Raw genomic sequence first — 27844 nt, 5'->3', positions numbered from 1 at the left:
TTACTTAAAGTCACTGAGAAGTTATTCAAACACCCAGTTATTATGGTGTAAACAAAGGCAGCTTGTCACATGCTATTACAGATATGGTGTTTACAAGAATGCCACTTTAATGCAGTGTATGTTATGTATGATGATTAAGGATGGTGTTTGACAACCAACTTTGGAGAAATGAAAGTAGATTATAAGAGGGATTGTTTTGTTGTTAGACAGACAGCAGAGACTATGCATACAGAGTGAACTAGGTTATATGGCCAAAAAAGAAAGAATGTAATAAGTTTTTTTTGTATAAATTGTTTTTCTTATGGGAGAGGTAGTTTACCATAAAGAAGCATAAAAGAAGCACAAAATGTCACATTTGTCATGAGACACAGTTTTTGTCTTGTAAATACAGCATATTAGATGGATTGGAGAGTTTTTTAAATAAGAAGGTCCCCACCATGCTGTTTTCTCCCATCATTTCTCCTCTCACCACCTTCCTATCTTTTATGCAAAACAGATTTGTCTGAGTCGTCCCACACTATCTGGGCAGCCTGTCTGCCGTGTGTCTGTTCCCAAGTTATATAAAACTCCCACTTTGGCAAATGCGAAGTTTGCTATGGTTTGCAGTTGCACAATGGGGTGTTTTCATCTCCGAGTTTGCGTTTTTCAAATGCTGAAGCACAACTGGAACGACTTTGGCATCAGTCTCGGTTCTCACATGAAACATATTTAATTAGAGGGCGAAGTAAAGTTGTTGTAATCAAGTGGTTGCAGGTTCATAGCCACTGTGTCCATCAACAGCCATGTGTGCACTGACGTGTTGTTGAGCAAGACGTTTCACTCCCACCTCCTCTTGGCAGGTTTGAGATGGAGCATCAGCTGATTAACTGAAAACTGTGAAGAAAAAAAAAAGGGATTTTTGGATGAATCAAGATGGTGGTTAGGTCTGGACCACCCAAAAGGGGGGCATAAAATTTAATTTTGCTGATTTGAAAAAACCCAGATTTATCCTTTTTAAATGTTTTCACTTCTAGAAAATAGTTTTTCTCTGTGTGCCCATTTAACTGAATGGTAAAAAGTCACTAAAGCCACTGGTAACATCACAGTACACTTTGCCAAAGCTTGAAAAACAACATATTTAAAATCAGTTTTATATGGCAAAGGAAAACACTGCATTTTCACGAATTGCATAAAAAAAAGATAGATGAAAATACAGTGCAACTTGCCATTGACCCGTGCTCTCCATCAATTTTGGTTTTTGGCACTCGTAGTTTAGATCCACGATTAGGAAACTTTGTTTTGACAACAAGTGACAGAGCAATATACTCCTCAGTTATTTCCACATCTGAACTCTTTTTAACCGCTTTGTATCTCCATCCCATACAGTCTGAAATGACATTAGGAATAGTGAAAGTGACAGAAACGGTATTCTTGCGCTCTGGAAAACAGGACAAAGCCACTGCCACAAGTGGCCTCTTTTTTCAGGTCAAAAATGTCTTACAAATTTGAATCTCATTACCATGTCATGAATACGTCTTTGGGAATCCATTAGGCATTTCCTGCCTAAAACTACAATAAGAATTCACATTCAACCAAAAAAGAAAGGAAAGAGCGAGGAAGGAGAATAAAGCCCCGGCGAGAACATTTACTGTAAAGCTGTTTTAGCTCTTTCAGTCCACTTAAGAAGAGGCAGAAAAAAAGAAAGAAAGATGTGAGTGACTGACAGATGATAGCAATAAAAGTAAGAACAAACTGGCCATTTTACTGCGGTAGGGCCATTTGAGAAGGGATTATTAACTTGTCAGCATTTCAAACTGAGACACAACTTTTTCTCCTCTAAAACACATCTCCATGTCTCTTGTTACTTTTATTAGAAAGTCTTTAAACCTTTTGACCCCAGAGGGCCTCCGTTATTGGCTGTTAATAGGGACACGCTGGTCAGTGGGGAGACCCTAAGTGCCCTATTAATCATTTGTTTAGAGCTCGGGCCTATTTTGGTAGCTCTGTGTTTAGGGTGGGTTAAAAATAGCAGGGAGAGATTGAGACAGCCGTCCGCCACTCATCGCTCTAGCTGTCAAGACACGTGGGCCCTTGGGGATGAGGGCAGGAGACCCCTGAAGCCATGGAAGTTCAAAGGGCACAAGGTTTATCATTATTACCCGCTAACTCTTTGGCGGCTGACAGAATCATTGTTGGTTTGATCGCTAAAAATAGAGACTGAATATACAAAGCTTTTCCTGACATGACAAGCAAAGTCGAGTTTAAATTTAAAAGAATTTTCCATGTAAACAGTCAAGAGTTTCACGTCAGAGCTGCTAGACACTGTAGTTCACACGGCTCAAGTAAATTTTGCAATTCATGAATAATACAAGGGCAAAGAAAACGCTGCTACATGCTTCCTACACTAAATGCCACAAGTAAGTGAGTTGTTTGCCGGCAGATTGACAGTGATGGGAAATAAAATGTCATGGGATCAAATCATTAATCTTGTCAAATATTGTCATATGACAGAAGAAAATACAGGTGTGGAGATTGCATCGGCTGATAAAACATTACTTACAGCCATTTTTCCAATAAGCAATGGACTCGGTGCTGTCAATATTTGGAGGGGATGCGAGGTATGCCCTGGCGAAGGCCATTTTGCGAGGAGCAGAGAGCCTGCTGGGAAAAATACAGTGGTTCATGCTGGGTCTCCGGGAAGCTGAAAAGCCACCGGCAAAAAGCTATGAATTATTTTGAGCGCAAAATACATTTTCTTTGAAGACTGTCGGGCCATTAGAGCCCTTTTGCTCCCTTTTAAATTGTTTTTATGCTGTGAGTAATGTTAACCTTTGCTTTTGTAGTCATGAAATTCTCTCTGCACCTTTTTCCTTCCTGGCACAAAGCACAGGTGGGTTGGAAAAGCTGGAAATAAAGTATAGGAACCATTTACTGTGAGGAAAGAAGAGGCACAAGGAAGGAATTAAGGCTTTTATCTTACATCTACAGACCTCTGTTCCCAGGTAAATAAGAGACTCTATGTTCATAAGAATAAACCCACACAGAAATAACCATGTTTAATATATTATAAAGCTTAGAGTGAATACTGCAGCAGAAAAAAAAAAGAAATACTTTGAGGCTAGAAACCACACCACATGCCGTTGAAGGCATAATTAAGTCCCATTACACGTGTGCTTTTGAGTATGATAATGACTTTTCAAAAAGAAAGTGGTCCAGTTGTTTGCATGATCACCATGTACGGAGTATGAGTCAGTAGGCCCTTGGGCACAGACCATTGGCACAGACACATAAAATGTCCTCCCTCTTAACTACAAGAACAATCAACAACATTGATTGGGGTGGTTTTTGCAGGTTAACATTAACTCTAAAGTTCAGTTGTTGGTTGAAACTCCTGTTGTTGAAGAGAACCTCTCCAAAACCATCCAAACTGACACTTCTCCACAAAAATCATACAAAAAAAAGCAAAATATCATAATACACCATTAAAGGAAGTGCAAGTTCTGTTTCTTAAAAGCAGGGCTGTTTTGCTGTCAAACATATTTAAATTGCTTTGCTCATTTTAATGTAGCACCGTGCAGCTGTATTAGGGAAAAAATGAACAAAAATATAATGAAAAATATATATAGATGAGGCTTGCTATCCGCAGATATTCAGTATTAAAGGATCAAGATTAAAACAGGAGACTTTCCTATTTTGGACTGAGCCACTGAATCAAATCAAACAGAGACTCTTGCTTATGGGCCCCTGAATCTGTGTAGGTACCTTAAGTAATCCATCTGAATGATCATACACACAGAGGTGGTACAGGAGCTGTTTTAATGCTTTCCCAAATTGTCCAGACAACATTGTAAACACAGTAGGAGAGATAATAACAGGTCAAGTTTAATAGTCAAGTCAAGTCAAGTCAATTTTATCGTCACTTTTTTGCCTCAGGGGGCTTTACAGTCTGTATAGCAATACATCCTGTCCTTAGACCCTTGACTTGAATAAGGAAAAACTCCCTATAAAACACCTTTAATGGGGGAAAAATGGAAGAAACTACAGAAATATAGCATGAAACAGGATAACAAAATGACAATGGATTTATAGTATATAGATATGTGTAATATAAGACACGGGGACAGATACACAAGCACACTTTTAACGGATCAATGAATGGATGTGACATGCACGAGGCACTGACCCGTTGACGGTGACCTCTCGTGCCCTGCACCACGTGCACACAGCGGCTTATCCTCTCTCATCCTCCTTTCACTGCACCGGCTGCGTGATCTCCATGGGAACGTCGTCACGCAGGAGGACGTGAACGGGACGATCTGACAGTGAGCTTGCTTAGCATGGCAGCAAAGGTAAGCAGATGAGTTGTTTCCACAACAGTTTCTCCTATTTCTGAAGAACTGTTCGCCTTGTCAGGGGATGTGCTCGTTCCCGAGAGCGTGTCCTGCAGAGCCCGGTGTCAGGAATGCTGTCTGCCCGGGAGTGCTCGCTGTCTGTCGGTTAGCTTGCTAAGAGGATGTGCTAGAGGTTAACACCAGCCATACAGCAATGACATTGAGGCTTTACAGTAGCCGGTTAGCTGCTTAATGTACATTTGGCTAATGGTGCCTGAGTCAAGCTGACTGAGTTGTGTTTTAAAAAGTGACGCAACGTGCGCATAATGTCACTGTCCCGCAATTTATCCACCCTGCTCCTCCCAGGCCCCTTCTCCTCTTCACCGGTCTGTCTTTGCTAATAAAAAGCCGGTGGTAGACACCGGTAACCTTGGTTAGCTTCATGCTACATGTTGTGGCATCCCTGTCATAAACTACCTGCAAGTGCCAGAGGTTCCTACAGGCTTGAGGATAAAGCTTTATCACCGTTTTAGTGTCATTGTTTGTGATTTAATTGTATTAATTTACACTCTAAGAAGTCATACTATACACTATTGATGTGATGTAATTGAACAGTTGATACCAGCTGCATTGTTGGAGTCTTTTTAAAAAATTTCAGTTGTTATTGAGTCTATTTTTTAAAGAACATTAATACAAATGAATAAGTACAAAAGACAAAAAATAAACACATGGTCCTCCACAATGACACCGTCTCACAGGTCTCCTCATACAAATATCTTGGTGTTTTTACTGACAACTTAGTAACCTGGAACACCCATGTGGACAATCTGTGTAGCAGATCACAACAATGACTGCATTTCCTAAGTTGATTCAGAGTTTATGGTGTTGATCAAAAATTTATTTTAATCTTTTATCAGGCAGTTTTGGAGAACCTTATCAGATATGGCATCACAGCTTGGTTTAGTAACCTCTCTGTGCAGCTAAAGACCAAACTGTTCCAGCTGATGCAGACTGCATGGAAGATTATAGGGGTAAAACAACATACGTTTCTGCAGTCGACTTACCACCAGGCTACCCTAAGGCAAGCCAATAGGATAGTAACTGAGCCATCCCATGTTCTATACGCTGAGTACCAGCTACTGCCCTCTGGTAGGAGGTTCAGAGTCCTTCCTAGCAGACTAAGTAAACTTAAAAATTCATTTATCCCGGTGTCTATAAAACTTTTAAGTAGTGGCAGATAAGGCCAGGCTGGGCACTGGATAACCTTTTATGTAAGGGATTTTCTCTGTTTTTTATTGATGTTTTTGTCTTCTCTGTTTGCCTTGGTACTTTTTAGAACCTTGATATGTTATTTATTAACACTTTGTATGTTTTCTGTATATGAAATGTTGTCTTTTTATGGGTGAAAAGCCTAAGAGAAATTTCCCACTCTGTGGGAAAATAAAGTTAATCTCGAATCTCTTGAATCTTGAACATAAACAAGAACCGAAACAGCACAGACTAAACAAAAGCACAGCATCATCTCTGCAGCATTCATAACATTAAAAGTCCGTCAGCACAGCATCAGTCCTCGAAGGAGTCACTGAGTGACCCATTCTACAGATCAAACCTGGAAACAAAAGACAAGTCCCTGTGGCACAACCAAAGCAAAAACAAGAACCCACTCCTTCCATCTGAACGTTAAAGTCTTTTTTTAAAAAGAAAAAGCACACCAGCAGCATCATCTACAGTGACGCACAAACGATGCACCAAGACGCACTAGGATAAATGTGGTGTGGATACAAACTTGACTATGTATGTAAGTTGTATTTAGAAAGTGTTATTATATATCATTCACTTCTTGTTACTTTTGCAGGCAGTTCTGCCTAGGAGGGCCGACCCCACTGAGTTGAAAGCCATTTTCGAAAAGGTGGGATTTTACTTATGTACTTTTGTTTTCCCTTTTGTGTCAACCTCTGAACAGATAAGCTTTTCACTCATTATTCCATTTTTTCTGTGTTATTTGTTTTTTTCTCAAGCAAATTCTAAAGCTCAGCATGCATCCTTGTGTCTATATCCATTTGTTTTTGTCTTTACAGTATGCCAGCGTCAAGAAGAATGATGAGAGCTTCATGTCACCGGAGGACTTTGTGAACCGTTTCCTCCATGCCCATACAAACATCCGGCTGTCGGACGAGGCCACGAAGCTGCTGGCTGGTGTGGTGGATCAGAAGAAAGATGGGTTGGTGTTGTGTATCACTGTAGACACAATTAGTATATGATTGCCTCGTTAACAATTAAAACGACATGTACAATGTTTAGATAATCCTTGCAGCTTGGATGGAGGGTATATTTAAGGAATAAATGCTATTGTAAGTGGAATAGTGTTTTGCACATCATGTGATAGATACAGATATAGCCAAGTTTTTTACAAAATAAAGGATCAACAACAGAGTGTCTCGTGAGGGTTGACATCATTGTTGTTGGACAATATTCCTGGCAGAAGTTGCTGATTTGAGTGTGAAATTGTTTTGCTTTAAGCCACAAATCTCTCTCTCCTTATTAATACGAAGCCAACTGCTAAGTAGTAAGCTAATGACAGACTCCGAATCAGTACATGTATTATGTATCCCTTTGATCTTGAATGACTAGCTTTCTCGTGTTATTTTGCATTTCATAAACAAACCAATGACTGAATCCTTTGGTGTAAAAAATGCATAGAGGGATGTTCATACTTGAATTATATAGCAAAGAGACATCAAACCACCAAAGGCCCCTTTCAGGTGTTTCCTTCTTTGTAGATACACCCCCAATTTCACACTTACTCCTCCCCCATCCCCATCACCCCTGTTTTTTACATTAATATGTATGTATTTAATGATACATAATGATGGGTAATAAAATGTTAGGGTAAGTCAAAAAAGATAAAAAAAAAAAAACAACACATTGCCATGGTAACCACCTGGGCTTCTACAAAGAGCAAAGTGCACATGGCTGCGTAGTTTCATGTTATTACATCTGCTTTAAGGTGTATGTGAGTGAGCGTGTGAGTGTGTGTGTGTGTGTGTGTGTGTGTGTATGTGCGCTTGTGTGCACAGAGGATGGTGAGATGGAGTAGTGGGGGTTTTGGAATTGGAAAAAGAGAGAGCAAGGGACCCACGCACGCACTCACACACACACACACACACGCGCGCACACACATAAAAAAAAAACACACACGTGCACTGTAATTGCCCATGCTATTCAGGAGCACTCCGTTGCATTGTGCGGCTTTGGAGCAGGATAAATGGTGGCCGTGGCATCAGGGTAAATCTATTAGGAACCCATGGCCCAGGCTTTGTATCTAAACCTCATTTTGGTTTTGTGGAGGGGAATGGAAATGATATGAGGGCAAAACAGGGAAAAAAGTCAGTTTTTTTTAAATTTCCGTTCTCCCAAATAATGTTTAGACCTAGGCTTAGATGTAATTCTTTTTTTTTTTTTTTTTTTTTTTTTTTTTACAGTTGACATTGTGAAAGCTTTATGATGCTCCTACTTTGTTATTTTGCTCCTGTACTTCGATGGATAAATGATTTGACAAGACAGAGTCTAGATGATTATTCTACTACAGACCTGAACACAAAACAAATAGATATAGAAAAGCAGAGATAGAGCAACATCAGCTCCTCCACAGCTCTAGCTGAAAACACAGATGCATTGTTTTTCCAGCGCTTAGCAAACCTCATGAAAAGAACGGGAGCAAGACAAAACAAAACCACTTTAATGGCTGTATTTTCATCCAGCACGCCTGATCTCGTGCAAATACGCCGTCAAACAATAAGTTTTGGTTGCTATATGAACGTAGTGTATTTGAAGCTTGCGCGCCTGCTGCTGTTTTTGCCAGGTAGGACTCCATTTCAACGAGATGAGTCAGGGGTAATAGATTTAGCAGGGGGTCAGATGGCAGGCAGCATGCTCGCTTACTTTTCTGTTGGAGTGTGTCTGTGTGAGAGAAATTTTACTTAGATGTGTGTTTGAGAGAAAGTGTGTGTGTGTGTGTGGGGGGGGGGGGGGTGGGGGGGGGATGTAAACAGTGAAAATGCATTTGTCTGCCTCCCCCCTCTGCGACTGTGTAAATCAGGGGATATAGTGACAGCCGTAACAATCTGTTATGTGGAAATCACTTTTCTCCCTCTTATTCTCCCCGCTCCCAGTGAGACAGAGAGACAGATAGATAAAGAAAGCGAGAAAAAGAGTGGAGGCTTCGGAGGGTGGAGATGTCTCAATTTCTAGGAATCAAACTTTTTGTGTACGTGTGCACTGACATACTGAACAGCGAGATGGTTTAAAGATTTTCCTCCTTCACTCAACTATCTATGACTTTTTTTTTTTTTTTTTTTTTTTGCTTTTGACTTTCTCTGCCTTCCTCCTCTCATCATCACTTTCTTTACACTCTAACATACCATAATGCACTCAGAACTCCCACCATTTCCTTCAGGCTCTCTCTCTCTCTTTCTGACTCCCCATCTTCCTGCTCCTCTATTCCTTCTTCCCTCTGATATTTTGATAGAAGCATCTGTTCAAGTGTGAAAAAAACGCTTCCCCCCGTAGACTCTTGGAGGTTTAAAAAAGAAGAAAAAAAAAAACTTTGTTAAGGGAACGTGCTGGGAAAATAGCAGTCTGCCAGCTGCAGTGGGTATTCTGGACTTGAACTGGTGGGTGTCCACTCTTAGAAACTTAACAGATACTGGCAGCTAGCACTCACCTGCGTGTGTTCGTGTGTTTATGGGTGTGTCTGTGTGTGTCTGTGTGCAAGCGTTCTCTTAGGTGGGTGGAAGGCTGTCAGTAACAATGCCAAGATGCCAGGGACAGAGGATTATTGAAGCCCCTCTAGGCCCCTCTCTCCCACCGCTATCAACGAAGGAGAGCTGTCTTCCTATCAGCCAGGCCTAACCAACACCATGCATTTATGTTACTTGTAAACAATGTTTCCAAGCCTAGTTTTCGGTTCAGAGGAGTGTATTTAGATGCCCGCTGAGAGGAGAAAGAGATAAAAGCCGAGTGACGAAGATAAGATAAAAACAAACAAAAACATATGGAATATAGGGTTGAATTTTTATGCCGGACAGACTTATCGCTGACAGTTTAAATTGCATTGTATTGGCATCATAACAAAAGCGTCATTCAGCTGTCATCCATAGAAGAACATGCTAGAATCAAGTCTTTGTTTACGTCTTGTGTGTTAGATCTCTCGTCTGATACATGTCACGGATATGTCTATGCCTGTTTAAAGATTTAACAAATCCTGTGGAGTGAAGTAAGTACAGTGCACTGAAGAGATGCCATGGGCACAGTATCACATTAGCCCTGTCTCCTAAGTTCATCCCAGGCTGCATAGATCGGGCAGGCCTGGACACATGCCACAGCACTTGATGGTTGGGAGATGTTGTTGGTTGATTTGATTATTGAGTGTCTCATTGGGGTTGGTCTGCATAGCAAAAAAAACGATGGCCTCCCCCTCTCATGGTAATCATTTTGCCGCCGTCATGGCGCTGCTAATCAACCATCATAAGCTTCATCCCTGGCTACAGAGCTGTGCGTAAATGCTTACGAGTATGTGGAATGTTTCTCGTGTGTCTGTTATGGAGATGCCCCCTGGATCTTGTCCGGACTCCCCGGTCTAAACTATGGTCCAATCCCTCCGTGATCAGCAGCCCTCTCAGTTACACTAATATGCTGATTATCCACGTCTGGGAAAACACAGACAGGACGACCAGCAAGCATGTAAACTGATGCGTGTGAAAAAAAAAAAAAAAAAAAAAAAGAAGAAGAAGAAGAAATCTGACTTTTTCCCTCGGTTCTGTCTGGGAACGCTAGTGCTCTCTGAATCTTTGCACTGCAGCTTGTACCTACTTAAACTCCTTCTGAAGTGTAATTTCAGAGCGTACTATACATCTGTCACAAAGGAATGATCATTATTCAAGAGTTTGATAATATTCCAGCAGCGTGAGCGGCAACGGTATTGGCTTTGTTTTTAACAGTGGATCCACGGTCTCAGCAGTGTGCTTTTGTGCCCCATTCCACCTACTTGCTATCAGCAGGGCCCTGCTCTTAAGAACTACTCGCTTAGTTAATAAAACAATTAGTCTTGCCTTTGAAACAACGACAGCTAATTTCATTTGGCACAGAGGAGAACTGTACGCTCACTTTTATTCCCTCTCCGCGTTTCTCTCAGTTCCTCTGTTGCTCTCTCTCCAACACACACATCCACAAGCGTATTGATGCCATCATTCGAGTATTTCTGAGTTTTTCTTGAAAGCAGGTATTAATCCGAGCCTTTTGTGTTGACTTTTTTGGCTTCTTGTCTTCCTCAAGAATGTTTGATGGTAAGAATAACATTTTTGCAGACTACATTACTACAAGACGACTTTAAAGGCAGTAATCTAAACTGCGATTTTCAACCTTTATCCTGGATCTCTGGCACTCACCAATTTCAAGAGTATGTCCCTTTTCCTGGTATTATTTTGATAACCAATACTTTTGTCAGTGCACAGCTCTTCTCTTTGTCAGTCTGTTTCTTCTATATCTTTTTTTTTGCTTGTAAGAACATATATATATATATATATATATATAAGGATGTACATTAGCACCTGCAAACCTGAAACAGAGTCCAAATGAATACCTCTAAATTTCATCAGTAACATAATTAATTACTGCAAGCAGGAAAATGTAATCATTGCATCCCCCCCTCCCTCCCTCCTCCCTACACTCCCCCCTCGGAAATTGAAATAGGTTTAATAGATGGATGCTTGGGGACCGCTCATTAGCACTGACCCCTCCTGTAATTATCAGATCCATTTGTGAAATTCATAATGGACTTGTGGCAACTGTGAACCAGGGCCTAAATAAAGGCTAGACTGCGTGGTCCAGTTCCCCACAGCAGGACTCTCCCAAGGGGGCTCTCAGTGGGTTCACACAATAGGGGTGTTTATGTTTATTTTTTTTTCTTGTTGATGATGCATGTGGGCATTTGTGTTACTGTGGAGAGGCTGGAGATACAATAGTATTTATCAAAACACTGACAAAAATTGAATAGAGAGGAAGTGAAATAAAGAAAACAATATCTGTTGTGTTTACTTTCAACTCATTATTCGTGTTTCACTGTCGCAGATAATCCCAGAAAATATCTTTTTTCTTTCCAGTTCATATTAAAAAAAAAAAAAAAAAAAAAAATTCCAACTTGGCTTCTCCTTATTTTCACACTGAACCTCAAATTGTATTAGGTTTATATTGAATTGAATTGTATTTCCATAACTGGCTCCCAACTCCCTGCTCGTCTGTCTACTTGTTTAAAATGGCACACTAAAATATAAAACTTCATATTTCACACTTTTTTTTTTTTTTTTGCTGCTGTAAAGTCGGCCTTGTCTATACCAGCTGCCAGCTCAGACCGGGAACACACACTGAGTTTTTAAAAATGTTTTATTTTCTTGCTGTCACACTCAATAAGTTTATGACATTACATATGGAATAACAGACTACTGGATAAAAAGTCTGCTTGAGTTACACATAGTGCAGATTGATAGGTTGTCCCAGTGTTCTGGTTCACTATATTGTTTGGCAGTAATTACAATGGAGTTTATGGTTTAATGCAGTGTTAAAATAACTTGCTTTTGGAATTTAATATTTCTTTTTACTGGTGTAATTTAGCTTAAGTCTTAATATGGATATCAAAGAGCCAGTGTCTCACATGTGTAGCCGGTTAAGTATTTATTCATAGAGGGATATTAATGAATCAACTGGACATTTTCTTAGTTCGATTACAGTCTTTAACAGTCTTTCCTCTTTCTCTGTATCCTTCTTCTCTTCTTTCAGGCTGATCTCCTTTCAGGAGTTTGTTGCGTTCGAATCGGTGCTGTGTGCCCCAGACTCTCTATTCATGGTTGCCTTCCTGCTGTTTGATAAAGCGGGCAATGGAATGACCACTTTTGGTAAGTAGTTGCCTCCAATGTATAGGTTTAGATGAAATAATAACCATTAGCATGTATATGGTAGGTTGGGTACCATTAATGTGCCTTACAAGAGACCTTCAAAGATGTACAGATTCTTGATAAATACATAGCTAAGAAACTTTTGTGCATTTACATTACACAAATACATTTCTTACTTATTTTAAACTACTACTTTTACAGTATTGATTATGTCTTCTGCCAGCGTTGTTACTTTTCCTATATAAACTGTAAGCCTGTTACTTTTTCTTCATCTATCTTATTTTCAAAATCAGCATAGCGCCACTATCTTACCTCTTGTCTTCTGTGAAATATTAAGGAAACCATATTGTAGTGATATACATGTTGTGATAAAAACAAAGTTGTGGAGAAAGTAAACCTCACACTCAGTGGCTCAACATGTGTGCTGGTGACCTGAGAGGATACTAACTAACAAATATGAATCAGGATGCAGTGTGAACTGAAGCGGCAACTTATCTGATGACTAGTGTAACTCTAATGGTGTTATGTAAACATAAAATAAAGGTTCATGTCTCCAAACTGCACTTGTTGCTCTGCTTTTGACATTTAACCAATCCTGACGGAGTACTGAATATGTTGAAAGTGTCGCTAAAGAAGTTTTCATACAAAATCCTCTTTTATTTATGTGAGGTCTGACCTCAGCTCATCTATTCTGTTGTGGTTGCATCCACAAACAAAAATATCGCATGTGGTCCCGTATCTTGTCTGTACGAAAAAAAAATAAGGTTAGGTTTGGAGGTGGAGAGGGCTGGTGGCAACTAAAGGATGGAGATGAAGATGGAGGAGGGGGTGGGTAGCTGTGTGTGTGTGTGTGTGTGTGTGTGTGTTTGTGCATGATTGGCACCATTACTCTGATGCCTGGAAGCTCGGGGGTGAAAAGGGAAGACATTTGTACTCGTTGCTTATTTCACATTTGCCTAATTGATTTAAACAAGTCTAATGCCAGCCTTCTGTAGGTGTGCGAGGCGTTAGCACATTAGACTTGATTTGAAATGCAGGGCACACATCCCGCTCACAAACAGGGAAGAGTAAGTGAATTTCATTTTAATTGTTGCTGTCGACAGGGTGCAAGATCATTGCAGGTGATTATATATGCACATATGTAAATGTTCATATTTAAAAGGATCAATTAGAGTGACGTTGTCTTGGTGGCAATTAAAAGGTCTGCTGTTTTTCTCCGTCTCTCAAAGGTTAATGAATATCCCAATGCCTATGAGCTATGAGGCTCGCATACAAGTGGAAAATTGCATGAAAAACATAACGCACATCATGCCATGCACAAACACTGACTGCAGTGTCTGCCACTTGCATCGGGCTACCATTTCACCAAAAGCAAATAACTTCTGACTGAGATTATAGACTTGTCAAAGTTGCTTTATATTGATGCATTACAGAATTCTCTCTTTTTCTCCCCTTCTCCTTTTCTCTTTACCATTCATTGAATTAAAGGCACCAAGGAAACATAAAGAGCTCCCTTCTTTATTACCTATTAAAAAAGTATTAATAGCCGCAGCTTATGTTGCATTAAAGCCCCGTTTGTTTCCCTATGCAATAAATGTCTGTACTCTCATTTTTCTTTTTATTTCATTTTTCTGTAAAGCCATTTTTATTTGATAATAAGCCGAGTAATTTCTGTTAAGTACAGGCGGCGCAGCGCTCTGATTTTTTAGCGCTTAAAAAATAAATGCATAATTTGGTGGAATGTTGAGTTCATAAAAATTGCAACGTAACACAGCATATGAAATGCAGTTGTACCTCAGCCAGAGAGACAAAAAAAAAAAAAAAAAAAAAGAAAAAAACTAAAAGAGGACTGAGTGTTGACAGGTCTATAAAAGCTGATAATATAAACGCCGTGGCTCAGGAGCGGCCTCTCCTTTAAAGAGTTAAAGGCTGTATATTTATTGCCTCATTAAAGTGTAAAAAAACAATGCACAAGCTGTCTTCTTTCTGAAGGTAAGGCAGAGCTGAAGTAAATATCACCTTTCTCTCGCTCTCTTTTTTCCCCTCCCTGTCTGTCTTTATAAAAAAATTGTTTCTTTCCTCCATTCCTTTCTCAACTCGTTCACAGCGCGGCTTGTTTGGTAATAAGAAACAGGTCGCTCTATTGGTTTGTTTTTGTTTCTTTAGTAAGGCTGTAATTTAGGACTCATGTTCAGTGTCTCTCCACTCCACTGGCTGTAGAGGCTTAGAGGGTTCAGGCAGAGGAACATAAGTGAGAAGAAAAGGCTTTCCTTCTGAATACAGAGCCTACACAGCTTAAACAAGTTCTGCCATGTGTCATTCAAGACTGATGTAGTGTTGAGGAACTCAATCAGAGTAGAATTGTATTCAGGAGATTGACGTTGACGTTTTGTCAGAATCAATCACAGACAGTTTTTTTTTTTCTTCCCAAAATCAAATAATTACTAATGTTAACCACAAAATAGGAAACACGTGTTATTTGTTAAAACTTGACTCACAAGACTTCGTACCAACAGATTTGAGGTCTTAATTAGAGCAAACTAAAAACTTAAGCAGGAGAAAGTATTTGATAATTGTTTGTTATGAAAACACGAACATGCAAAGAAGGAGACTTTGGAATATGGATGTTTTATTAACGGCGGTTCATATGTGTAGTTAATGTAAAGTCATTAGCCCTAAAATAATGTAGAATCTGTAAACAGAGTTGATATTCTGTAATCACAAAGGATATATAAATGCAGTGTTTTGCTTCAGTCTGACAATTTTGTGCTTCATTGCTTGCAGATTTTTTTTTTGTTGCAAATTGTCGATATTTTCTGTACAGTAAGTCTCACAGGAAATGCTGGTACGCTGCCATATTGAGTTGTTGCAGCTTGTTATTAGGCTGTCAAATGCACCGCTCATAATTCAGTCATTTATTGAAGTAATGTGTCTCTTTTTGTCTCCTCCGCAGGGGATGTGAAGCAGGTCTTCAGCCAGACCACCATCCACCAGCACATCCCCTTCAACTGGGACAGCGAGTTCATACGGCTGCACTTTGGCACAGAGAGGGACAAGCAGCTCAGCTACGGAGAGTTCACCCAGTTTCTCTTGGTGGGTTTTAATGTGGATCACCTGCGCTTCCTGTCTCCTCTCCTTCTGTTTCACATGCAATTTCTCTTTATAATCTGACAAAATCACATTCTTAATCTCTTTCTTTTTCCTCCTAGTTTGTCATGCTGTGCGTCTGTCTTTGGCTCTTTCTATCAGTCTGTCTTTTTTTTTTTTTTTTATTTCTATCATCCGACGAGCATCAATGGCAGCCAATAAATCTGTATCAACTGATTTATGTGCTTTACCTGTACACTTTGCCTTATCCTCGCATATTTACAACCTGTTCAGTCATGTAACTGCATTGTCAGATACTTATCTAACAAGTGTGCGCACATACAGGCGCTCAATCTATCCCTAGTTTTATCCCTCTCAAACACAGCCCTCCATATTGACCAGATTAGTCATTAATGAAACACTGAGGTTATATATTTGGGACATTTTCTGCATTTGTTTTCCATTACGGTAGCTGACGTATACCTAGCATTACTCCACTCCACCTATTCTGAAGCAGGTAGAGACGCAGTTCTACCTCCATAAATAGTATAGCTGGAATATTCCTAGTGTATTTGTGGCGTGTGAGCCATTTTCCAATATGATGTCTAGACTTAAATCAGGTCTAAGCAGGGAGAGGTGGTGGTGGGGGTGGGAGAGAGGGCCTGAACTGTGCCAAGTTTGCATCCACACTCACCATGTATCTGAATGAGCTTTTTATATTACACTTAACTTAGACCAGATGGCTTACACACAGTGGGCAGCAACGCATGGATATTGGGATATTGTTATACGTGCGTGCGTCTTCGCGTGCACGCGCGCGCACGCGTGTTTGAACAATGGGTATGTGTGCGTGCCGCCGTGCGGTTCTACGTATGTGTGTTTATTTTACTTGCGCGCTTTACCGTATGTGTAGGCAGTAGCATGGACGCTTTGTGCATCTGTTGTTGCTTGTTTTTTCGCCTGTGTGTGTGTGTGTGTGTGTGTGCACGAGCGCAAGAGTGTGGCGTTGTGGCCAGTAGACGCTGTACTTTGCATTGACAGCGTGCCCGGTTCTCTCCCAGTCAGTCACTCAGTGGTTTCCAGCTCCTCACAGCAGCAGGCTCACAGCCAGCCGCACTCATTGCTCAACTATGAAATGCACATTTCCTGCTTATGCTGTCTGTATTTGATCATTTCTCATAGGTTTTGATTCATTCCTTAATAAATGGCAGAAGAAAATTTTATGTAACTGCGGGATGCTTCTCTGTTTACGAAAGGGCAAGGAATGTCCTGGAAGTGTTGTAAATATCGTCCTGTATTTCATCCTTTCTCACTTACTTCACTGCTGTGCTGATATTTCTAAAATTCCATAATAAATGTTTGAACTATCCTATTAATTTCACCTTAATAAGACATTATTGTTACTGCGATGGTATCACTTTGCTAATATAGCACTGAGGTACAAGTAAAATTCAGGCAGTGTTCTCCTACAGTGTGTTATCAGCTGCTCCAGTGATTGATGACAGGGCAATTAGGAAAAGCACAACAACATTTCCTGAGCCAGAATTTAAACCTGTGCAATCTTTGTGATTGCAGTACTTCCCAATGATGTCAGGATACCTTTATTAACAGACAAAGCATTAGTAAATGTCATCCAGAAAAGAAAAGTACACCGTGCAGCTATCAAAGTTATATTTGCAAACACCAACCCACACACATCATATTCCGAATATTTTTCAGTTATTTTTATAATTTCCTATCATCCATTTTTCCCCCCGAAGAATGTTCCCATCCTTTATTTCCTCCTCCTCTTCCTGCCATACATGCATGTGTTTATTGTGTTTTTCTGCCATTGCAACCACGCCACTGCCAGATGCTCACAAGATGGGATTAACGGGGAAAACGTTTGCGCCGCATATTTCTCACAAGGGCTCTCTCTGGCCAATTACTGTCTTGATGGAAGCCAGAGATTCTCACCAATTACATGCATTTTTCCCGTCTCACGCGTGGATGCTGGCCAAGACTCAGCTCACACTGTCAGCGTGGTGTTGTCTCTGGCAATGGTATTACCGTTGTCCAGAGAAGTGGCACATAGTGGCACATAGTAGCCCATATTATAAATGCTGGCAAGTAAAGGGCTTGAATTACATGGAGGGGACACCACATGTCCCACTTCTTTCCTAAGCACTCAAAAAAGTGGATTGTTGGCATTGCTCAGATTTTAAAAGTCCCAATTATATGTTTGACTCTCCCAAGAATCAGTGGGCAGCCCTTAACATCAGTGTGTAGAGAGCTCACCGGCACACATGTAAATGGGCAGTTGTGCTTAAGCTTCTTCTTGTAATAGCTTTAGCTCAGTGCTGATGAGAAACAGAGATTGGAAAAGAGGGAAACAATACCGCTCCACTCTATTATTATCTATATCTATTGTTTAAGTTTTGAAGAGGTGGTGGGGGGGGGGCGAAGAATCACAGTCGTTGAAAACAAACAGAGGTGGCTTATCATGTGTTTTTATTCTTGTCCAAGGACAATTAAAGCGACTGCAAATACCTCGGCGGTCTCTTGTTGGCTGTCTTAAGCCCCCAGCTTTATGTTTCCAGCCTCCCTCACTCCCCTCCTAAATAAAAACCAGGCCCCTGAAACACTCATACAGTTGCAACAAGTTAAAGTTTTAAGAGGCTGAGACTATAAACTGCTCCATCCCTTGGACCACAGTTGTTTTGTTGCTCTGTGGTTGTTGTGTGGCGCTCAAACTTCTGGCTTGTCCAGAGAGACGGGATCTAGTTTTTGTTTGTTTTTTTTTCTTTATTTACAAATGGACGCAAACATACAGATAAATGCTCACCTTTATTTTGGCATATACACACAGTCATGCAAGAAAAAAAAAAAAAAATTCTCCGCTTCATTTTCTCTTTTTTTTTTGTTTTTTTTTTGTTTTGACTTTAGATATTCAGCTCTCCTCCTCCCTTTCCTCTCCCCAGTTTATTTCTCATCAAAGTGTTTTGACCTACTCACAACCGACCGGAGAAGTGAGTCACGACACTCAGGATACCGACACCAAAGTATCTCACCTTATTTACTTTGGGAGTGTTTATGTGTGTCAATCTCTCTTCGTTTCCTTGCCTTCCACTCACTCATACACTCTCCGGAGCCCCCGCTGTGCTCATAGGTGATACTGACACAGGGCTGCTACATTTGCTGTTTTTGCAAATCTGGCTCTTTTGTTGCAATGTCTATTCTTACTCCCCTCCGGTCTCCACTCAGCTTTGTGTAAATGTCACTCTTCCCCAGTCATTTCTCTTTGGCGCTGTGAATTTAGAGTTCGATCAGTTATGCTGTCAGTGAAATATCACTCAAATTCAACACAACAATAAGTCATAGTCTCATAGGGTTTTGTGTTGTGGTAATACCACTTTTTTGAGTTCCATTTATAACAATAACATCTGAATAAATCAATTGAATAATGCCACGCACGTTCAAGATTGAATAAGTTCACCCGCGGTACATTTTGTCCGACATGTGTGGCTCGAAAGAAATAAATTGATAATCATTTATTTTGAGCTGAATTACTCACACACTTTTTGTTCATAAACTACCAGCTAGTACTTAATTTAAGAAACATCATTTAATTTTCCCTGACATGAGTCTGCATTTAACTTAATATTTTAGTTGTATGCTGCCTTTTTTAAATGAGGAAATATTCCATAGTCTCATAATATATGTATACAGGGCTGCAACTAATGATTATTTTCATTATCAATTAATCTGCTGATTATTTTCACAATTTATTGATTAATCTTTTGGTCTATAAAATATTAGAAAATAGGCAAAAATTTGAAGTATACAAATGGGTTGTTTTGTCCGATCAACAACGAAAAACCAAAACTAAAATTTGAAAAGTTAATTGATTAACAATTGCCGATTAATTTTCTTTAAATGTATGTAGGAAATGCATAAGATAATTGAGAAAAGTTCTCAAAAAATTCTTTTTGTTGCACGGTTGTTTTTCGAGTTAGCACACTGATGTGTACTTAAAAGTAGTATGCTTGAATTGGTCATTTTGGCCTTTGTTATTGTGTCAACATATGTCAGAAACCACATGCAAAAAGATACATCAGCCTCTTGATTTTTTGCGTTATTGCTCTTTTGAGCTAACACTGCAGGTGAGTCAACAGCAAAACCATCTAGCTTTAGCTCCATGTCTTCAAGCTTTTGGTTGTATTTCACAATGATTACTTGTGGATTATTGTTCTAATACCCCCGTCTTTTGCTCTACCAGAGTTTCTTTTTGTAAGATAGAGGAAGCATTGGTGGCAGCGGTTTGTTCACAGCCTCTCTCTGTAGACTTGTGGTTGCAGGTACTGATAATGGCTGCTAATTTCAAAGGCCTTGTGGGAACTGTCCCCACCACAACCTGTTGTCCCCATGGACCTTTGTGTGTATGTGTGTGCAAGAAGAGAGACAAAGTGAGCAGTTGGGTGATTAGCCGTCTTGCCTGTGTGTGCAGGTCTATCTCTGTGTGTGTGTGTGTGTGTGTTTGTATTTTTCTCCCTCAAGTGGGTTTAATGGGGATTTGGGAGGGTGTGAAAAGCCCAAGCGACGCCTCACAGTAGGCAGGCTGCTGTTGGGAGAGGAGACAAGGCTGAAGCCCGGCCAAACGCTGGCTCCCCGAAACCGAGAGGGGGAGTCGGCACCAAGGGGCCCATCAAAGCAACTGCTGTGTTTTTATGCTTACGTGTTTATATGTGTGTGAGTTTATGTGGATTTAAATTTATGAAGGCAACTTAAAGAGGTGTATGACCCACATACAATACGTGTGCAATAATATACATTACGGCATACGTGTGATCTAACACCTACACTCGCCTCCTCTCTCTTCCACAGGAGATGCAGCTGGAACATGCGCGGCAGGCTTTTATCCAACGGGACCAAGCCCACAGCGGCTCCATCTCAGCCCTGGACTTCAGGGACATCATGGTTACCATCCGGCCGCACATGCTCACACCCTTCGTGGAGGAATGCCTCGTGGCGGTGGGTTTTTGTCCGGCTCTGCGGTTCTCTCTTCTTTTTGTTTGTTTTACTGTCATCCACGAGAACCAAAGTCAGACCGGTTAAAAATAGTGCAAACTCTCTCTGCTGTACACCTGGGAGCTATGATACTTGTTAAGAAAAACAAATTGGATGTCCCGTATTAAGCAGCACCTAACTGATACATTTGGTTAATGTAATAATGTGATAAGTTAATATCACATCTTAGCTGTGATTTTTCTCTAGATTCATCAAATGTTAGCAAAACACAGTTAAGTAACTAAAGTATATTGAACAAAATTTTTGTATAATCAAAAGTAAGATGATGCACAATCTGGAATATCATAAACAAATACAATGTGTATATACTGTAAAATTAATGTTTGCTACAGATTTGGTCACTAATGTTAGCTAGCAAGCCAAACAACCCAGCTTTACTGTGTTCTCCATGAAAGACGTAAAGGCAGGACTGTTTCCTTCTATCTCACTACTTTCTTGTCTTTTCTGTTCCCTCTGCTCCCTTCCCTCTCTCACACTCCCTCAACCAAATACCGTGGTTTTCTCTTCCCCTCTAGCCGTCTATCTCTCATTTCTTCTTCTTCCTCTTTACCTTTTTCTGTCACCTCTCATCCGTCCCCTCTCTTCTTCCCTCCCTTCATATTTTTTCTCTCTCTCTCTCTCTCTCTCTCTCTCTCTCTTAACCGCCCCTGTTTCTCTCCCTCCCTTCCTCCCTCCCCCTCGTGTCTCTGTCTCTCTCCCAACATGTCATTAAGTCTAACCTCTCTGGCAGTGTCAAAGCCAAGCAGGCCAGCTGAATGGGAAGATGGAGACAGAGATAGATGAAGACTGGAGCTTTACAGTCCATCATCTTTGCCTGTGTGTTTGCGTGTGTGTGTGTGCGTCTGCGTGTCTGCGTGTGTGTGTGTGTACTCTATTTGTTTTGAACTCTGAGATGTTTGTCTTTTTTGTGTCTTGTCTTTTCTTCATGTGTGTTAGTGTTTTTCTTGTGCGTGTGTGTGTCTTGCGTCTGTGTCCGTGTCTTGCCCCATTTCATAAACACCTTGTGGACTCTGTCATTTTCTCTGCTGTGTTTACCTCACCGACCAGACATCTTGGTGTGCTGTTAGTAAACTCTCTCACGTACACTCATGCACACACACACAATTTAAAACTCCATAAACACTGCAGACACATTAGAAGCAGTATTATGGCAGAACACAAACAGTGAGACGGCAACCTTTAATTCACTCACCAAACATGATAAATGATCAGCGCCGCATTCTTTTCACCCAAATATTTTTTCCTCTTGTTCCCCTATGTGAAAGGCTCTGTGTTGGATATTGTGGGAAGATCCATGCCTATAGGCTCATAGATATGAACAGATACAAAAGTGTCTCTCTGTTAGGGCAGTTTCACCCAAGCAAGAGCTTCACTCTCTTATTGCCAACATAGAGAGCCATGAGCAGCTTCCCTGCATGTCTGTAAAGCAAACAGTGCCATCTAGTGAAAGGGAGCTCTAAATTTTCTACTCCCTCAACTCCCAACTCTGTTAAGAACAGCAAAGCCTCAAGGCTCATCTTGTACTTTAGCCTAAGACACCCAAAACAGGCAACAACATTCAAAGAGCATTATTAAAACACACATTTTTAAAACAGACAGCATTTAGAGCTGCTCCTCTTAAGAGTTTACACCTGGCATTAACATTAACAAGAGTCTGAGAGCCTGATTTAATAAAGATGCAATCCCGGTTCACATAAAAGAGGTTGCGGGTAGTCTGGAATGTCCTCGAGAGCCCAGCATCTATTTTTAATCTGTTACCTTTTTTTTCTATTTTCTGTTCTTTTACCACTTCCTCCACCTCATAAAGAAAGTTAATTAAACTCCCTGAGAGTGTTCGTCGTGTGATGGAAAAACGATCGGTTGAAACAGGTTTACTTCTCCCTGTGGAGCAACGGCAGATAGAAACGTTGCAGATTAACCACTGGCGTGTCGAGATTCCCTCTTGACGTGATGTTTCAGTATGTTTCTTCTGTGTGTACTCATACATGATCATTATATCTAGATGATCTCTCGAGCATGTATTCCATATGATGTGCAGCGTGATTCTGTTTGTGTATGCAGGATGTTAAATCAGCCCTTCTTCCTTGCCCAGGTTGCGGGGGGAAGCACATCTCATCAGGTCAGCTTCTCATACTTCAACGGCTTCAACTCACTGCTCAACAACATGGAGCTGATCAGAAAGATCTACAGCACCCTGGCTGGCCACCGCCGAGATATTGAAGTTACCAAAGGTACCTTAGTTAAAAATGTACTCACAAAAACTCATAGACAAACATATTTTAACACAGGCAGGCAGAAAGCAGACGTCCGTTTAAGTGAATTTATGCACTCACATGCATTCATGTCACATTCACAAACTGATAAAGTCCTTGCCTAAAGACAGTATTAGACGTGTTGTCCAGATAACGTATTTATGTCTGTGTGTGTGTGTTTAAAAGGAGGGTGGAAACTTGTTTTTGTTTAGTTTTCTTCCTTCCCGGTGGCATTTAAATGGGCATGCTGGATCCAACCCAGCTCACGTATTGCATACCCATAATCCCGGATGGTGCCTGTCTTGTCTATTAGACATCCTGGCACTGATCTGAGGACCACTTTATCCATCCTGAGGTGTTTTTGGATGATAACGACATTTCTAATTCTTCAAAAAACAGACATAAATTAGGAATGCTTGATTTGTCAAAATGCTGTGGCCACTTTTGAAGCAGGGATGTGTGGTCAAAATTCTGAAGATTTAGTCCACTTTAGGTAATTAAAAGTATTTTATAACCTTTTTTTCTGAACTCCATCATCCAAATTACAAATCCAAAGTAGAAAAAAGATATTTTGTTGCAACGAGGTGAAATTTTGGTATTTTGTCCTTTTTCGACATTTTCTTTCTCGTTCTCTCTCTCCCTCCCATGGTTAGTTCCTTTAAATCTTTATCTCTCTCACTTGTTTGCCCCACTTGCTGTCTCTCATTCCTTTCCTCAATACTTGGCAGGGAGCCTAGCTGGCTTTCTCTATCTCTTGCCTTTTCTCTGTGTCTTTTTTTTCTGACTCACTCTCCTGCTCTTGTCGGCTTTAAGAAACCATTCTGACCTCTCTCCACATGGCTTTGGGCCACTAGTGTAGCCTTATGATGCTATCTGAAGCCTTATCAGGGGTGTGGACCATACCCAACCCAGACCAAGAGCCCATACGCTCCCCAGGCTGTTCCCACAATGGGTACACCGAGACTAGGCTTGGCTCGACCCATGGTGGCCTGTAGCCAGCCAGACCTCCGAAGCCACCACCCATCCACCCTCCACTCCTGGAGTCATTAAAGCCTCCTCTGGGACTATGAGTGCTCGACTCAGTGCACTGCTCGCTGGCTAACAAACACATACTGTACACACACCCGCATGTCTCAAGTGTGTGCGTATTTTGTAATACACTTTTCTCACATACAAGCATTCAAATGCATTAACAGCCAAGCATGCACACATGCGTAAGGATCATGATTGATTCCGTATGTGCAACAAGGCCACTGTTTTGCCTTGGGGACGCCATTAGAGTGCTTAACGCCTACGCAAAACTGAGTGCACGCATGTGTACAAGAATTTGTGTGCGCACATGCACGGGGAGACCTGTACAGAACACATGTTTTATTGAGCCAGCACTGCACAACCACAAGGGAAATTATGACTGTGCATCTTTGTGAACAGATTAAAATCAAGTGTCTGTTGATGAAGTATATGTGTTCATTTTGATTTTTACTTGATAGTACCAGAACTGTTGACTGAAAGAGCCAATTCATATCCTTGGGCACATCACCAATTATTGTTCTGAAATGTAAATTGAAGTGATCAGGTTTTTGGCAGTAGGGTTTCTTGACCATTTAACAATCTCAGGTTGCTTTATTTATCAGTAATTTGTAGCTATGCTAGCAGCATAATGTGTCAACAACTATTGGATGAATTGCTATGATATTTGTTACAGACTTTTAATGTCCCCCTCTGTATGAAACCAGATATCTGCAAAACTAATGACATTCCCATCAACCTTAGCTATACTTTGTATTTGGTGCTAATTAGCAGATATTAGTATGCTAACGTGCTAAACTAAGATGGTAACAATGGTAAACACTGTGTCTGCTAAACATGCTAATGTTAGCATTTAGCTCAAAGCACCACTGTGTCTAAGTACAGCATCACAGAGCCACCAGCATGGTTTTGTGCCTATGTTTTACATGTATGTTTATTGTCTTGCCTTGCATTTGCAATGTACTTTTTAATTGTTTTCACAAGTACTGTATAAATAATAATGCATATAGTACTCTGAAAAGACCACCAGTAGGTTGTACTAGGATGGGAAGAAAATTTAAGAAGAGTTTAAGTCTGATAACTTTGTAGTGTGTGTCTCTTTAAATGTGTCAGTTCAAAAACATACTTTTACATTACATTTATTTTTCAGTCAGTTCATAGTCAGTTTGAAAATCTGAGGTACAGAGAAGAATGGATATAATTATACTCTAAAGACGGCTGCACATTTTTATTTGTAGTTCATATACTATCAGAGAAGTGTGTATAGACAAGGCAGGTATGTGTAACTCAGCTTATCATTTTAGTAGACTAATGGCCAACCCACTTCACAAAGAGGCAGGTAATTATAATATGTGTATATAGGTCAGTCAGGTGTGTGTGTGCGTGTGTGTGTGTGCGTGCATGCTTGTATGTGTGGTGACTAAAGGCTACAGGGAGACAGGTTATCAGCATTGTGATCTGTGATCTCCCCAGACAGAACTCTATCTATGTCTGAGTGTGTATGTATATGTGTGTGTGTGTGTGTGTGTGTGTAATGTATTTGTGTGTGAGTTGATTCTCATGTAAGTATGCTCTCTCACATGCCTGTGAGTATTACCTGCATGTACCCATGGATATGTGTGTGTGTGTGAGAGAGAAAGAGAGCATGCCTCAGGGGTAAGCTGAGCCTTGGCGGGGTGAATGGCTCCAGTGTAGGACGACTTTGTCACAACCCCAGCCTGCTGCTCTTTGAATAAAACAGGTCAAACAATGCTGACTCCTCCACTGTAAGCCAGCCTACAGTCAACCTGTTCTTTATTCCACCAACAATAGACCGGGTCTTAAGTTACGACATACGAAAGCTGCCTCAAAGACCTCTTGAAGTCCATAACTCTCCATGGCCATATTTTCTATTCTATTTTCTTATGATGAATTCAACATGCTTTGACACTTCTCACTTGTATGTCACAGAGGGGAATTGGTGTGGGTGACAGAACCATAAAGCACTGTAACACTTAAAACCGTTATTGACTATATGTTCAGCATGTCATGGACAGCTTTATCAGTCTAATTTTCTTATTGCTCTATGTATGTAGTCCTCTGCAGTAACAAGAGCAGTAAGACCATAATGCAATGTTGTGCTGTAGCAATGAGCATGGACATCTGTTTGTGTTTAGATACTGTATGCTCATCATAGATTTGAATATAAGTCTTTCATTTTCTGGATTGTCAAAAATTATTGAGGAAATCACTAATGACTAATGAGGCGGGTTATTGGGAAATGAAAACACCAAAAAAGTGTAAAAAAGCACAGCTAATTTTTCCATTTAGGCTCATACGATGAGTAAATGTGCAACTGCATACTGGATCATACTAAACTGGTACACTGTAAATATCAACTGATGTTACTGAGTCTATGACACAGTATTATGATTGGTTAATGGAAATATTTGGTAAGATTATAAGAATTGCAAGACATAGGAAACTGTTGGTATGTTTTTTCTAATATGAATTGTAATGTTAATAGTTTTTGCTTGTAATAAAAGATTGTAGCTTAAGGTAACAAAAGGACATTCAGCACAATACTACATATTTTAACTTTGTCATGTTGTATTGGTTATTGTAAGTTATATATCATGACACGCTGAAAGTGTCAGTTGCAGATAGGTACAAAGAACTCTGTGTGGCTATTTTCCAAAAAGTTGTAATGTATGGTTAATACATTTTTGATTTACTCCAGAACAAAGCTGTGAGAAAACAAGTGGATAAATGAATTGTTAAAAAATCCTTAAAATCTTAAGACATAAATAGTTGTCATTACCTTTTGGATTTGACATTATGGAAACAGTTTGTTGAACTTCAATTTAGGAAAAGCAATGCTGATTTTGTCCTGATTGTTGAACAGTTGTGTTGATATTATTGTCAGAGAACACGTTACTAGGGCAGTTCCTCCAAGCCATCCAGTCCTTGTAGAACTAGACTAGACTGATAGTCAAACATGTTCTCAGTGGACATTGGGATCCACCAAGGCTGTTCTTTGTCACCTATTCTGTTAATAATATTCTTGAACAGACTTGTAAGGCACAGCCAAGGAGTTGAAAGAATCCAGTTTGGTGACATCACAATTACATCGCTCTTTGCTGATGATGTAGTTCTGATGGCTTCGTCAGGGCATAACCTCCAGCATGCACTAGGGTGGTTTGCAGCCATCTGTGTAGCTGTTAGGATCAGTATCAGCACGTTCACATTTTAGGAAAAAGGCGCCCTCAGAGCTAAGAGAGAGTTGCCTCAAGTTAAGTAGTTTATGAGTTGACATTGCACATGAGGGTATGCATATTGGAACATGACATGGACAAGCAGATTGGTTCCCTGTCCGCAATCATGAGGATGTTCCTTTGTACTGTAATGGTGAAAAGGGAACTGAGCCTGAAAACAAGGCTGTCGATTTACGTGTCAGTTTGCATTCTAACATCACCCATCGCCATGAGCATTGAGGTTGGTAGCACAGAGCTCCATCATTCAGAAGGAGCTCAGAGTGGATCAATGTCTCCTTCCCATTAAAACAAACCAGTTGAGGCGGTTTATGTGTCTGATCATGATGCTCAACATGTTCCTCCCTGTGAATGTCCCCTGACCCAGAACATACTGGAGGAATTATATATATCCCATCTGGCCAGGGAACGCCTTTGGATACCCCAGGATGAGCTAGACAATGTGACTGAGGACAAAAAACGTCTGGACTGTTGGAACATCTGCTTAGTTTTCTGCAAATGCTGTAGACATTGGAAAATGGATGGATATGGAATAAAGATGTTTTATTGTACGCCAGTTCTTACATATTGTTTTATTTAGAAGTTTTTAAAGGGGCACTCCCACAAATTGAGTTAAGTTTATTTGTCAGAAGCAGTCAACAGTTGTTCAATGCCTCCTGTAGCTCTGGAACTTTCTAAAGTTTGAAAATAACCCTGAAGAAGTTTTCTCGGTTTGGGCTCAAGACTTAAAAGTTGCATTATTAGAATGTAGGTCCCAGTGTTCTTGAAGGTTGACCCATACTGGGGACTTAAAGTCAGGAAATCTCAGCAATCTCTGTTGTTTCAAAGCCCCAAAACTTGGGAAGTACAATACTAAAATGCTGGCGTACCCCTTTTCTATGTACATACCTGTAAATGTT

At 40.4% G+C, this 27844-nt stretch overlaps 1 protein-coding gene across 1 annotated transcript in view; it reads left to right on the top strand.

The window, feature by feature from the left end:
* Positions 1–4087: 4087 nt before the first annotated feature.
* LOC137197800 (electrogenic aspartate/glutamate antiporter SLC25A13, mitochondrial) overlaps positions 4088–27844 on the top strand; it is a 50320-nt gene continuing 26563 nt past the window's right edge. Inside the window, exons 1-7 of the mRNA XM_067611220.1 lie at positions 4088–4328; positions 6166–6219; positions 6389–6531; positions 12144–12259; positions 15213–15352; positions 20210–20356; positions 22506–22644. Coding sequence (XP_067467321.1) covers positions 4317–4328; positions 6166–6219; positions 6389–6531; positions 12144–12259; positions 15213–15352; positions 20210–20356; positions 22506–22644 — 751 coding nt within the window. The 5' untranslated portion in view covers positions 4088–4316. The remainder of the gene's footprint in view (positions 4329–6165; positions 6220–6388; positions 6532–12143; positions 12260–15212; positions 15353–20209; positions 20357–22505; positions 22645–27844) is intronic.

This window comes from Thunnus thynnus, chromosome 15, assembly GCF_963924715.1.
Source record: "Thunnus thynnus chromosome 15, fThuThy2.1, whole genome shotgun sequence".
NCBI classification, from domain to species: domain Eukaryota; kingdom Metazoa; phylum Chordata; class Actinopteri; order Scombriformes; family Scombridae; genus Thunnus; species Thunnus thynnus.
The sequence above is the reverse complement of the archived record's forward strand: the minus strand, read 5'-3'. Positions and strand labels throughout refer to the sequence as shown.